Here is a 13,496-nt window from a genome sequence, read left to right as displayed (position 1 = left end):
GCTAACTCAAATATTTTATACAAGAGCTATATCAGCCTTCATTATCGAGAAAATACCAGTTAAAATTGGTACAAAAATAAAGTAAGGATGAAGATTAAATGTGGGGTCAATACGCGACCTTAGGTTGCATTTTCGAGGTCATGTATTCTTGTTTTGTGACTGCAACTTGCTTTGCAACTTGTGCTTTTTTCACACAAGTTTTTTGAACAATTTTTCTACAAGAAATCTGATTGAAAATGAGTAAGTGTGGAATCTTGTAGAAACAACTTTTAGAAGTTTCAAGAGCTAACTTTGCCAACTAGAAATAAGTGATTTTGTGGCTTGAATCTCTCTATAAATAGAGGCCTTGGAGAGCATTTTGACAACTTTGGAAGGTTAGGGAAACTCCACAAAAATGTAGTTTTCACTAATTTTTCTTAGTTCATTAGTAGAGTATAGTTAGAGTATTTTATCCTTCTTGTATTTGTAGTTAAATTTGGATGAAGATTTGAGGAGCAAAGATGAAGAGTTGGAACTCACGTGACAAGGGTGATTTCTCTCCTATCACTTTCTCTTTTATATTTGAGTTCATGTTTAGTTATAATACAAGTTTGGATATTGTTTTCATTCTTTTCATGTTTAGTTAAAGTTTATACCTAGAATTATGGATGAATTTTCTATATTTTGCCAGTGATGTTTACTTGGTTATTTGATGATATTATTTTGAGTAAGTTATTTATCACTTCTGCTTTTCTAATCATGATTAACCGGCCATTAATTGTGATAATTTTAAGGTGTTATGTTTGTAATGAGAATTGAGATATAACACTAGTTCAACGAAATGATAAACATACGAAGTACACTCACAAGAGTAGAGGTGTACCTTTGTGGATTTGATGACTTGTTTCATGTAATTTTATAGAAGAAATGAGTTTGTAATTAAATTCATAACCACCAGAGTAGATATGGTTTAGTTACAAGTATAGTTGCTTCATCACGAGAGTAGGTTTCACGTACAATAGAAAATTATGCCATAACTAGTCAAGTTAATAACATAAAAGTAACCGGTAATTTCATTTGTAAGAGTAGTTATGAATTTCATACCTCTAGGAGTTTTCTATTATTATTTGTATTATTTTTATCTCATGGTTATAGTGTAAATTTAATTTCTTACACTTGTGATAGTCTAAACAATGAAGGAGTTTGAAAATCAGCGGTAATTGACAATCTTCTCTGTGAGTTCAGTCCTTTAATCTCGACTCGTATACTTGTGAAAAATCGTGTGTGGGGTATTTAGAATTTTATGAATATAAAACTTGACTATGAAATGAGTTAAATTGTGATATGTACACCCCACGCTCGTCAAATTACATGCAATCACATTAGATTAAACAATAATAAAGTGATGAACATTTTTCTTTTTTGTAGAATTTCTCATAATACAAAATACAACATTTACGTGTATTGCACGTGTACCATTGCTTTTAAGCTTGATTGGGTTCTAATAAACTCTTAAGATTTTGAAATTAATCTTCTGAAAATTCAATTAGTTAATGGAGCACCAAAATTAGTGTCCTAACCATTTTCCACATTGGAGCATTTATCATGAGCTGCTTGCTCAGACTTGATACTTTTGCTCCGAGAACCGTGTATGCGAAGATCAAGAATGGACCTGCTATGGTACACTCTTCAGTCCATCATTAATTATTTCACATAAGATATAATCATTTATGAACTTAGTTATCACATATATGCCATTGGAGGTAAAAATTTATTTATCTTCTTTGTGCACTTATTATATTTTTGGTACTTCTTTCTCTAGTGTTCGAGAAAAATTGCTATCTAAATCACCTGCTGATTATAGTTTGTTACCAAGATATCCATGTCATATCGTTTACCAAGAAATCTTGCATATGCATTCCATGAAAATCATTCTTTATAAAGCTGTACAATTAGAGCAAACTACGAAGTTATATTCTATTTGTTATGTTTAATCTTTTTTAATAGATAAACAATCTCTTTATTTTTTTCTGAGGAACTTTTCATAATACTAGGTGCAGCATTCACGTGCAGTACATGTGTTGTATTGCCTGTTAGCTTGATGCCTTTACACAAACAACCAAGTACGAGGAATCTAGAAGGAATATCTACTACTGTTCAATCTTTGGTCCGGTATTAAGTTTTGAGATGATGAAATCAGTAAATGCTCTTCTGCAAAAGTACCCTGGATGTGAATCGACAACATGCAGCCGTTTCATTAGCTTCTATTCATTTGGCTGATTATTGCCTGTGTTTGGCTATGGCAGATTTACCTAAATAGTGTATAGCTACTATTACGTTAGATTCGAAAGGACTAGCATATTGTTGTCTTGTCGAGGAGTAGTAGTCCTCATTTACTGATTTTTTTGCTTGTACTCAAGGTCAGGTATAGTCCCCCTCCATAGTTTATTTATGGGTAAAAAATAAAAAAATTCGTTGTGATAAACTTAATATATAAAAAAGTTCTACATGGTTTCAAAATTAATTATGGGTAAAACAAGGATTGATTGAAATTCATTACAGATGACGTGGTAAATGAATAAAATTAAATGTTACCAAATACAAAAGAAAATAGAATAAAAACCCCCAAAGAACCACAACCATTGAATGTTGTTCTAGTGGTGTTGAGGAGGGTCTACTTGGTACAACGAATCCAACTGAACAAATTTTCAAAATAAATCTGAACAGTGAATTATTAGTATATTAGATTTCAAGCATGTCTCTGTCTGCTATGAATTGGGCAAAACGAAGGCTATTTGTGAATAATTTGAGAGATTGAAATGGAGAAGCAAATTTTTTTGAATGATTATACTACAAAATTTTCACAATACTAGAATTGCATTCACGTGTCTTGCACGTGTAGTATAGCTTTTAAGCTTGATTTGGTTCTCTTGGACGTTCTACACATCAACCCCAATCTTGCGTAAGATCAATTAGCTAGTCATTGTGGTACGAAAATGTAGTGACTTACGGTGGAATGTATTTGGGAGTCAAGCGATCATCAGCTACTTCTCGCAACTTTCAAAGTGGATTTACTGTATATCATCCTCCACCAATTTAAAGGCCTGTTTTCCTTGATCTCCTCTTTTAGTTGTCATGTTCTAATTGCTATACGATAGATTGCAATTTTGTTATTTATTTTATAATTAATTTCACGTATTATCTTACCAAATGTAGATTAATTATCAGATTCTACTCATTTTTGGCATTTGTGCTTTCTGTAGGGAGTTGGAGCAAAAAGTGATAAAAATGTGTAAATTTCTCACTACATTGCCTTTGAGACGTCTAGCGTCGCAAAATGGGCCACAAATCATGCCGAAATTGCAAAGTTGTGCACCTTGACGGTAACTAGCAGAAGAGTTTAAATAGTACTCCCTCCGTTCCTTATTAGATGTCCTAATCCATTGTTTCTTTTTATCTGTCATTTTATGATATGAAGAAAGCATTTATGAACTTTTTTCCAAATTTACCCTTGCTTACCCTTTCAACTTTCTTGAATTGGAACTCTAAATAATTAAATGCAATATTTGTAGCATTAACAATAGAAGTAGTTGAAGAGATGAAGAATTAAATTAAAATGTGTCTATAAATTGGGATTGACCAACTCCATTACATAGTCATCTAAAGAAAATGGAGATCGATAAAGATATCAATGTTTCAAATTCTATAAAATTGTCCAACTCAAGTGTAGTGTTCAGTGGAGAAAAAAAGAAAGTTACTCTAAATTTTGACTTGAATGTACCTGCAGATCGTGGGTTCGACTTGAACAAATTTCCAGACGAAGGAGATGAAGCTTTTGCAGAAGAAGAATTCCTGCAAGTGGTTAGGATCATGTTAAAAGTTTATCTTCCCAAATTCTATTAACTCAAGGCCAATAAGACATGTCTCCTTCAAAGTCCTTTCTTGTTCGGCTTTATTTTGCTTCATATGATGGCCTACTATTATTTTACTTGATGTCATGGCTGCTTACACCATATAATAGGTAAAACTAAAATGGACAAGCAAAAAAAAAATTACTGGCTTTGACTTGATGTCATGGCTGCTTATCACATGAATTACAATTCCTACAGAAAAATATAAAAAACAAAGCATAGAGACACCGGAGAAGCATCAAATACGTGCTACTTTGAACCAAAACCCCAGAAAAAACAAAACAGCATATTTAGTCATTAATCATTACAAAATTAACTTGGCTATCAAAAACTTAAATAATCAAGAACTTCTTGCACTAATGTGGGATTATATTTCATCCGAGTAGGGAGTCGGCCACATCTTTCTAGCACTGCTTTCTTACTATGTGGGATCTTATATTTGTTGGAACCTTTTGCCTTCATGATTTCTATCATACATGTCTGAAGTGTCAAGAATATTTTGTCAGATTCCACAGTGGAGAAAGCTTCAAATGACTTCACAACAGCATTAACAAGCTCATCAACTGTTGTAGGTGCTTCCTTGTGTTGTAATGACTGAATTGCACGAAAGAACCCAAGATCTAAGACATTTAAATCCGGAGAATTTGCTGGTTGATACATCAAACGAATATCAAACCCATCTTCTGTAGCTGCTCGACAAAAATCAGCATCATCAATGCCAATGTGAGTTCTTGCATTATCTTGTTGAATAAATATTGGCTGCCTTAGATCATCTCTTGGCCACTTTGCTTTGATGGCAGGTAACACCTTTTCAATTAGAAACGATTTTATAACTTCTTTATTTATTGAAGTTATTGGTTTTGTTTCTAATGTACCTGCAGATCTATTAACACTAGTTCTTTTGGCTGGCTCTTGAGTGACGAATGGGAAGATACCAATTTTTCCAGAGAAGATTTCAGTCCTTTGTGTATCAAATCTTGGACGACTTATAGCAGCTAAGAACATGACTTTTGGAATGAAATTTTTACTTTGACAAGTGCATAATGACTCTTCCTCATCTGGTAGCAAGTAATAGTTTTCAGACTTCTTTGACATGTAGAACCATTTTTCATCGATATGAATAATGTTATGCATACCTATGAAAGTTGGATCATGTGGTATGCTGCAACTTTCTAGCATGGACAAACAAAATTGCAGTCGACATCTTTTGTTTTCTTCCTTCAAATATGGTTTTATGCCATTTGAGTGACGCCGTATAACTCTAATATTTAGAAGTCTAAACAATGAGGTCTGATTTGTGTCTAAAGCGGAAGCTAAAGATCGAATAGATGTCCTCTTTGATAAGGGGGTCTCACGAAATCGAACCATGTCAATCTGAACTCTTTTTCGTCCACAATTTTTGTCTTCCTATGATGCACATCACCACTGTCCTTTGCTCGTTTCTAAATACATTGAATAGTTCTCAGTGAAACTGAATAAGATGATGCCAATGTCAAGAGAGTACCTTTTTTCACTTTTCCAACAACACTTTGTTTCAACAAAACACAATGTATTCTTTTGCGTTCTTCATTGGTCAAAGTTTTAAGTTTCCTTGTGCGACCACCACTTTGTGCTTCTACCACTTCTAAATTTGGATTGTCATCACTGACGTTGTTATCTAGTGAAGAATAAAACAAAAATAAGAAGTTACTGGTACATATAGGTAAATAGGAGTCAATAATATGGAAAGAAATTGTAATACCAGCATTCAAATTTGGTTCCGCCAATTCTATCACTTCGAGATTTGCTTCTGTTTCATCTTCTGCACATGGCTCTTTGTTCAAGTCAAAAAGGAATTGACTTGAGGATATCTCAGTTGTTGGAGGACTTTGATTAAGGTTGAAGTCAAGAACAAAACCTTCTTCAATAATGCAATTAAGATCTGGCAATTGATATTGCAATTCCTCTGTAGCAGCTTCTTGAGCCTCTTCACTATGAATGCTAGAATCTGCCCATGAATTATTTAAATCGATTTCAAGTATAGGCATCTGATATCTTTGCCTTAAACCCATGGATAAAGTAAGTTGTTTTGAATAGATTTAACGTCCAGCATACTTATAATATCAAAGTCTTTTGTTTTTTAGAGACAATTTTTGGTGGGAATTAATATTCAAATTTTGAGATATATGAAAACAAATTTGGTGGGAACTATTCAGATTTTCAGATTTAATCTATTGATTGAGAAATGTGAGAGAGAGTAAATGACAGGTAGTATTAATTAGGTATAGTTGAAGAGAGATAAAGGGTAATTTTGAGAAGTAAAGTAAAACTTTTGTTGATTTTTAAAAAATAACTGACAAGTGATTAATTTACGTAATAATTGTCTAATACTTTATATTATTTTTAGTCACTTTGGTTATAATATTGGAAGAAAATGAATCATTTTGGCTATAATTGGTGAATAAATGTTTTTAAGTGATTAAATGAGGTTTTTATCACTTTTTACTTGGATTTTGTGTATTTTGACAGTTTTGACACATTTTCGTATTTCGGCTATAACTTGAGTTACAATGATCAGATTGGGATGATTCTTGAACCCATTTAAAGATAAGAGATAGATCTACAACTTTGGTGAAGACATCTAAATCCAGTTTGAAGGTTTTCCAGGTCAAAATGCCGAATTACAATAGCAAATTTCTACTGGTCGAAGCTGGAATAGGGCAATGAGCAGGTAAGGGTATTTCGGTCATTTCTCAACCTACACAGATCCAAATGAGGTGATTCTTGATGTATTGGAAAGCTAACTCAAAGGACTACAAGTTTCATGTTTTGGTCAAGAGCTAAATCAGCTTTTATCATCAAGAAAAATGCAGTTGAAATTGAGTCAAAATCGGAGCAGAGCTGGAAATTGAACCAGAAGTGATCAAATGGTCACTGTATCAATCCAGCCGGAATTTGGCCGGATTTAAGGCCGGATTTCTGGCCGGATTGCGGTCAGAAAAGGCTGCTCTGTACGCGTAAAACTCAATTTCACTCCCACCAACTCACATGTGATGCTATACATGTGAGAAACATTCCCAGCTGTAAAAGGGAGATGTAATCCTCATTTCTTGACCAACTTTCATCATTAAATAGCCAAATTCATTGCAAAGAGGGGGAGATTGGGAGTCCATAACAAGAGAATAGAGAGACATACGGGAGAAGCTTGAAGTTGCAGAAATGTAGCTCTTTCATCTTCTCTTAGTGTTAGTTTAGCTTAGTATAGAGTAGTGTAGCTTTTCCATTCTTGTTTTTTATCTAGATTAGGATGAAGAAGGCAAGGAAGAAAGCTCATGTGACAAGGGTTGTATTCCTTCCAAACTCTTTATCTTTTGTATTTGATTCTAAGTTTAGTTAATATACAAGTTCTGGATTTTGTGTTCATTATGTGTTTCTAAAGTTTATACCTTGGGTTTGGTTGAACTTTCTATGATTGTTAGTGTTAATTGTTTGGTTATTTGATTGCTACGATTTGAGCAAGTTATTTAGCACTTTGGCTCTTTAAATCATGATTAATCTGGTACCATTAATTGTGATTATCTAAGGTGTTGTTTCTGCAATGAAAATTGAGATTTAACACTAGTTCAAGAAGTGCTAAACATAGGGAGTACACTCATGAAAGTAGAGGTGCATCTATGTGGTTTTTAGTGATTCATTTCATGTAATTTCATTGAAGAAATGAACTTGTAGCTAATTTCATAACCATGAGAATAGGTATGGATTAGTTCTAAGTATAATTGATTCACTACGAAAGTAGGATTCAAATGCATAAGGAAATTACACCATAACTAGCCTAGATGTAGTAATTAATGATCCAAATATAGCACTTGCATGAGTAGTTAGGGATACCACAACCTAAGGAGCTTTCAGTTGCTATTTTCTTGCATAATTTCAGTAGGTTTTAATTTGTTATAATTCATTGATAGTTTAAATAATAGAGAAGCTTTAGTAATACCGGTAATTGTTCACTCTTCCCTGTGGGATCGACCCGATATATACCATAAACTACTAGTTGACCTGTATACTTGCAGTGAACGGGTGTAATTCGGTATTTTTTAACTTGTATGTATGTAAAATACCCGTCAAGTTTTTGGCGTCGTTGCCGGGGATAGATTTGGCAATATCGGTGTGAAGAGCAACTTTATTAGTTTAGACATAATATTAGTTATAATGTGAATGTTATTTTCTGTTATTTTTTTTTGTATTTTATGTGTATGTGTTTCATTACCTATTTTTCTTATTAATTTTGCTTTTGAGGTTGTTTAAAAGCAATTTTAGGTGATGAGAAGGGTAGGTCAATTTGGAGGACAATGCTTGAGAAATGGAAGTTTGGAAATGGATGGTTACCAAGTGCAAAGCTCCTTCAACAGAGGTAATCAAGAATTTGCTGAATGTATGTCTTTTGAAGATGGTTTAAGGTGTTTAAAGGCTAAATTTGATGTTATGATGCTACAAGTTCAAATGGACACAATTATGCATGAAATTGAGCAAGGGAGGAATGTTAATGCTTTTAATTCTTATCATGTGATTTGTGACTTGTGTGGAAGTTATCATGCTACTAATACATGTATGCAAGCACAAAATGTGGATTATTATGATGAATTAGAGCATTACAATCCCTGTTTTGATCGATATAGTGCTAATTGGAGCAATTCTCCTGCTTATGGTTGGGATAATCAATGTACATATAGTGATTATTCATATTTTTATGATTACCAACCTGAAAGTGTCCAATATGAATCAAAACCATCTTGGGAGTTGGCAATAGAGAAGTTAGCTAATGCACCTCTACCTTGGGAGTTAGAAAGTGAACCATTAGCTAATGATTCTAATGCATCTTGGGAGCTAGCAGTAGAAAATTTTTCTAATCAATTTGATTCAGCAATAGAAAAGCTAGCAAATGCAACTTCCGACCGTTTTGATAGGATTGAGGAAAGAATAGATGAATTAACTTCTCATTTTGGTAGAATACATGAGCAATTGAATGTATTGTGTGAAGTTATTTCTTCTAATAATTTGCAAAATGATCCTAGCATGAATGGTGGAAATGTTGTATGTGAAAATGGATTGCATTTGGATGAAAATGATGAATCTCAATTATATTTCAATGAGCAAATATCCATTTCACATGATAATACCTTTGAAACTAACTTTGAGCCTCAAGAGGTGAGTTTTAATGACTCATTTTTCACCCCTCTTGAGGAGTGCAGTGAAAGTATAGGTTCTAAAGGCATTCCTGCCCAAGATACTCTCATGACATTTCCTTTGGTAAGTTCTCAAGTGGTGTATATTCAAGGTAATATCCATGAAACACTTGAGATAGGTAAGTCACTTTCATTTCTCATATCATTAGATCATGTGGCTTTGGCTATAAAGTCACCATTTGATAATCCACCACGACCTAAAATGGTGGATTATTCGTTAACTAAACCTCCTTGAAAAAAATGAGGAGAAATAGTCAAGCTATTGACTTTAAAGAAGCGCTTATTGGGAGGCAACCCAATGCTTGTTTAAGTTGCTGTTACTTTGGAGTGATTTTATGTTTAAAGTATAAGTTTGAATAAGTTTGTTGTTTTTCATTTGTAGGTTTTGGAAAAGTGACCAAATGAGGTGAAAAAGGCGAAATTTGATCAAAGATCTCAATACCTCAAATTCAGTAATTGTGGTTTTTGATGCATTAAAGAGGTTTAGAATGCATGTTTAGATCATTTTACATGTGCGCGAATGGTTTATTTTGACATAGAAATGATCTAGGGTGTATTTTGAAGAATTGAGGTCAAACTGAAAATTACAAAAATTCTGCAATAAGTGCAGATTCAATGGATCCAAGCCCTCGGATCCACATGGATCCAAGCCCTCGGATCCACATGGATCCAAGCCCTCGGATCAACTTCTGCAATCAGAAAATTTTTCGCAGCAGAATCCGGCCAGAAATCCGGCCATTTTATGGCCGGATATGCAGAAATTCAAAAAAAAAAAAAAAGAGGTACTGTAGCAAATCCGGCCAACAATCCGGCCAACTTTAGGCCGGATTAAAGGCCGGATTACCCAACAAGATTTAAAAAAATTTCCGTGGCTACTGGCCAGTATCCGGCCGATAATCCGGCCGTATATCCGGCCGGAAACTGGCCGGATTCTAGCCAATTTCGTGCAATAAGGGGAATCCGTGCGCGGATTCCCTAAGCTTCCTTCTTCCTCCTTTCTTCAACCTCCACACACACTCACACCTTGAACACACACTACTCTTAAAAACCTTCTTTTCACCATCCAATCTCCAAACTAAATACACCAAAACATTTTCCTTTTCCTTGTAAGTTGATTCCATAGCTTAAATTCCTTCAAAAACAATTTCTAATTCGGATTTGAGCTTGAAAAGAACAAGGGTTTCAAATTTTTGAACTCTTCATTTGGGGTCAAATTGGAGTGAAATTTTTGGGGGTTTCTTCACCATTTGCATCATTAATCATCTACCAACAAGTTTGAGGTAACAAATCTTCACCAAATGTTGTCATTTGAATTTTGCCAAATTTCACTTTTTTCTATTTTTGGGCAATTTCGAATTTTTTACATTTTGTGAAGTTTGATGCTTTTTATGATGTTATTGAGCTTATTGATGATTATTGGTGATATTTAACTCATGGGTTTGTGAATATTTGGTGAATTTAGCAATTTTTAGCTAATTTTGAGAATTAATTTGATTTGATAACTATTAGCTAAATTCTTGAGGCAATTGGATTGAAGAAAATTGTATGAGAGTAATGAATTGCTTTAGGATATTTACATGCTAAATTTAGGATTAATTAGCTTATCCTTTGATTTTTGGCATGTTTATTCTAGAAAATTTGATTAAAGTCGAATTAATGACCTTTTTAAGTCTAAACTCATGATTAAGGTGCTTTTTAGCATTTCATTATGCTTATTTAGGTCATTAAGTTGGGAGTAAGTTGTGTGATTGTTTAATTGCTTTCTCTACTTATTTGGACATTTTATGCTTAAGTGTTTTATTTGGAAAAAATGAAAGAAGCATTTGTTGTTGATAATCAATTGTAAAGTCTTGCTTGTGAAGTTAATTGCTAATTATTATGCGAGTAAGTTGATAAGATTGGCTAATTAAAGATAAAGAGGTAAAAGTGAATGAGTTTTCATTATCTTTACTTAGCAATGTACCAATTCAAGGAAGTTAACATTTAATAATTTTAATTAGGTACAATGGCTCGCACTAAGAAAGGTGCGGTGAAATCACCTCCTAATAGGAGAGGAGAAGCTTCGACGTCTAGACCACCGCGCTTGAAAAGAAAAGCGAGTAGACGCCTTGCGCTTCAAGACGAGCCATCATCTGGAGAGGAGACTCAACAACAAGTGGAACAAGAGGTGCAAGGGGAACAAGAGGAGGAAGTCCCTTATGATAAGTCGCGCTTCACCTCCATCGAAAATGAAGCTTGGTATAATGTTAGAAGGGGAGCTAAGGTATTGGTGGAAAAGGATGTCACTCCGGATGTTGAGGAGGTCTACCATCTCAAGGCCTCCTTTGCCAAGTTGGGATGGGAAAACTTCTTTAACATCCCCAACTTTTATTATGAAGAGCTTGTCCGAGAATTCTACGCGAATGTGGAGGACAAAAAGAGGTTTCAATACAACACGGAGGTGATTACTAGTATAGTGCGAGGGAGAAAAGTTCAAGTCCATAGAGCTGATTTGGAAAGTTATCTTCATGTTTCTGATGTGGGGTACAAGGTAGATTTGAAGAAAGCCTTCAAACCCAACGATTTGGACTCTTGGAACATGCTAGAGGCACTTGTACGCTTGGGGGTTGAGTATAAAGCTACTAGGACGACTGGGCGATATTCCGTATTGACTTCGTCATTTCCAGAGTCGCAACGTCTTCTTATTTATCTATTTTCCTCCAACATTATTCCGAGGGCGAGTGGAACCAATGAGGCGCGCACAAGCGACATCTATTTCTTGGATAAAATGGAGCATGGCTTAGGAAACATCCAAGGCATTCCATTGGGAAGCATTATCACCAACCACATGTGGGCTGTGGTTCGCAGTAACGACATCAAACATGCCTTCCCATATCCTCGGTTTTTGACCTTGAAGTTTCAAAGGGCTGGAGTGGATTTTTCTAACGCTATCCCTACGGGTCTCAAGAAGAAGGATGTCTTTACACTGGATTTTTGCAGGTTTATTTTGAAGAGTAAAGACATAGGTGGTCCCTCGACTCAAGGAGGTGCTCAAGGAGACATTCGGCAGCAGGAGGAAGCTAAAATTGAACGAATTGAAGAAGCTCAAGGGGTTGAAACAACCACCCCACCGGTCTCAACTGAGCCGTCTTCCTCCCGTCGTCCATCCTCACCTCAGGACATTAGGTCGTTTTTGAAGAAAATAATGGATAAGCTGCTTTGCGTCGAGGCTGAGGTGAAGAAGAGCCGCCAAGAGAACAAACGGAACTCCGAGCGTCTTCGTCGCATCGAGACCAAGCTGGGTATTGAAGCTCCTCCGACTCCACCATCGTCACCTGACCAAGCGACTACTTGAGGGAGTGCTCGTCACCTCGTGACACTGTTACTAGTTTTCCTTTTATTTTCTGTAGTATTTGTGATGTTTTTAGTGATTTTCTTTATTTCTTTTTTGTGAACTAATCCAAGTGATCTTTATCTCTATTGTGGTGATAGTGATTCGGACTACTAAAAGTTGGAAATTCATCACTTGGACATGGATTCGGATTGCGCAAGTTCAATTGAGCAGTATTTTCTTTTACTCTTGATTTATTTTCCTTTTCTCACATTGATGACAATGTGAAGTTTAAGTGTGGGGGAGGAAAATATTGAACTTGCATTTACTTGCTAGGTGATGATATTTTGTGGATTTAAATCTTTAGAAATGTTTGGAATTGTGTTTGAATTATTTGCCATGTGGATAATTGCTTGAAATTGGGTTTGTTGGCAGGGAGTTTTCATCCATTTATAAGGAGAAACTCTATCAAAATTTTTCTAAAATCTTTTCCAATATTTCACTATGGCCCAAAAAGTTCTTCAAATTTTTGCATTTTTATTCAAAAAGGGCTAAAGTATTCCAACTTTAAATGTTTAAATTCTTTCAAGTGTTGAAACTCTATGTGTATTTTGGAAGGTTTAGTCCTCATTTAACTTGAAAATGATTATTATGCAATTAGGATGTTTACATTTTAGAAAGTATATTTGGTAAAGTGAGGAAAATTATGCCTATAATTTTACATGTTTAATGAGATTTCTTCTCTTTACTTAAATTTGCAAGTAAGTGATTGATATAGTCGATAAAGGTTATACTCCTCCTGTGATTATTTTTATATATTTTTCTATGAGGGAAAAATAATAATAAAAAATAATAAAAAAAAGAGAAAAAAGAAAAGAAATGAAAGTAAATAAAAATTGTTCTACTCCAATGATTCTCGTACCGAGTAACCGGGGGTTGGCATCTACAAATGTCGACATTCGCGTAAAAAGGTACTTGAATTAAGAGTATGCATAGCAACTTGAATAGTGAAATGTTGAGTAACCGGGGATCTTCACCTAAAAGTGTCGATTTTCGCGTAAAAAAGGCATTCTC

General features: G+C 34.6%; 1 protein-coding gene across 1 annotated transcript; it reads left to right on the top strand.

Annotated features, from left to right (window-relative positions):
* The first annotated feature begins 11,117 nt into the window (after nucleotides 1-11,117).
* Nucleotides 11,118-12,446, top strand: LOC113766043. The gene has a single exon (XM_027310271.1). The coding sequence runs from the start codon at nucleotides 11,118-11,120 to the stop codon at nucleotides 12,444-12,446; it is 1,329 nt and encodes a 442-aa protein (XP_027166072.1).
* Nucleotides 12,447-13,496: the final 1,050 nt, after the last annotated feature.

Source organism: Coffea eugenioides, chromosome 3 (genome assembly GCF_003713205.1).
Source record: "Coffea eugenioides isolate CCC68of chromosome 3, Ceug_1.0, whole genome shotgun sequence".
In the NCBI taxonomy this organism is placed as follows: domain Eukaryota; kingdom Viridiplantae; phylum Streptophyta; class Magnoliopsida; order Gentianales; family Rubiaceae; genus Coffea; species Coffea eugenioides.
This window is presented reverse-complemented; position numbering and strand designations above follow the sequence as displayed.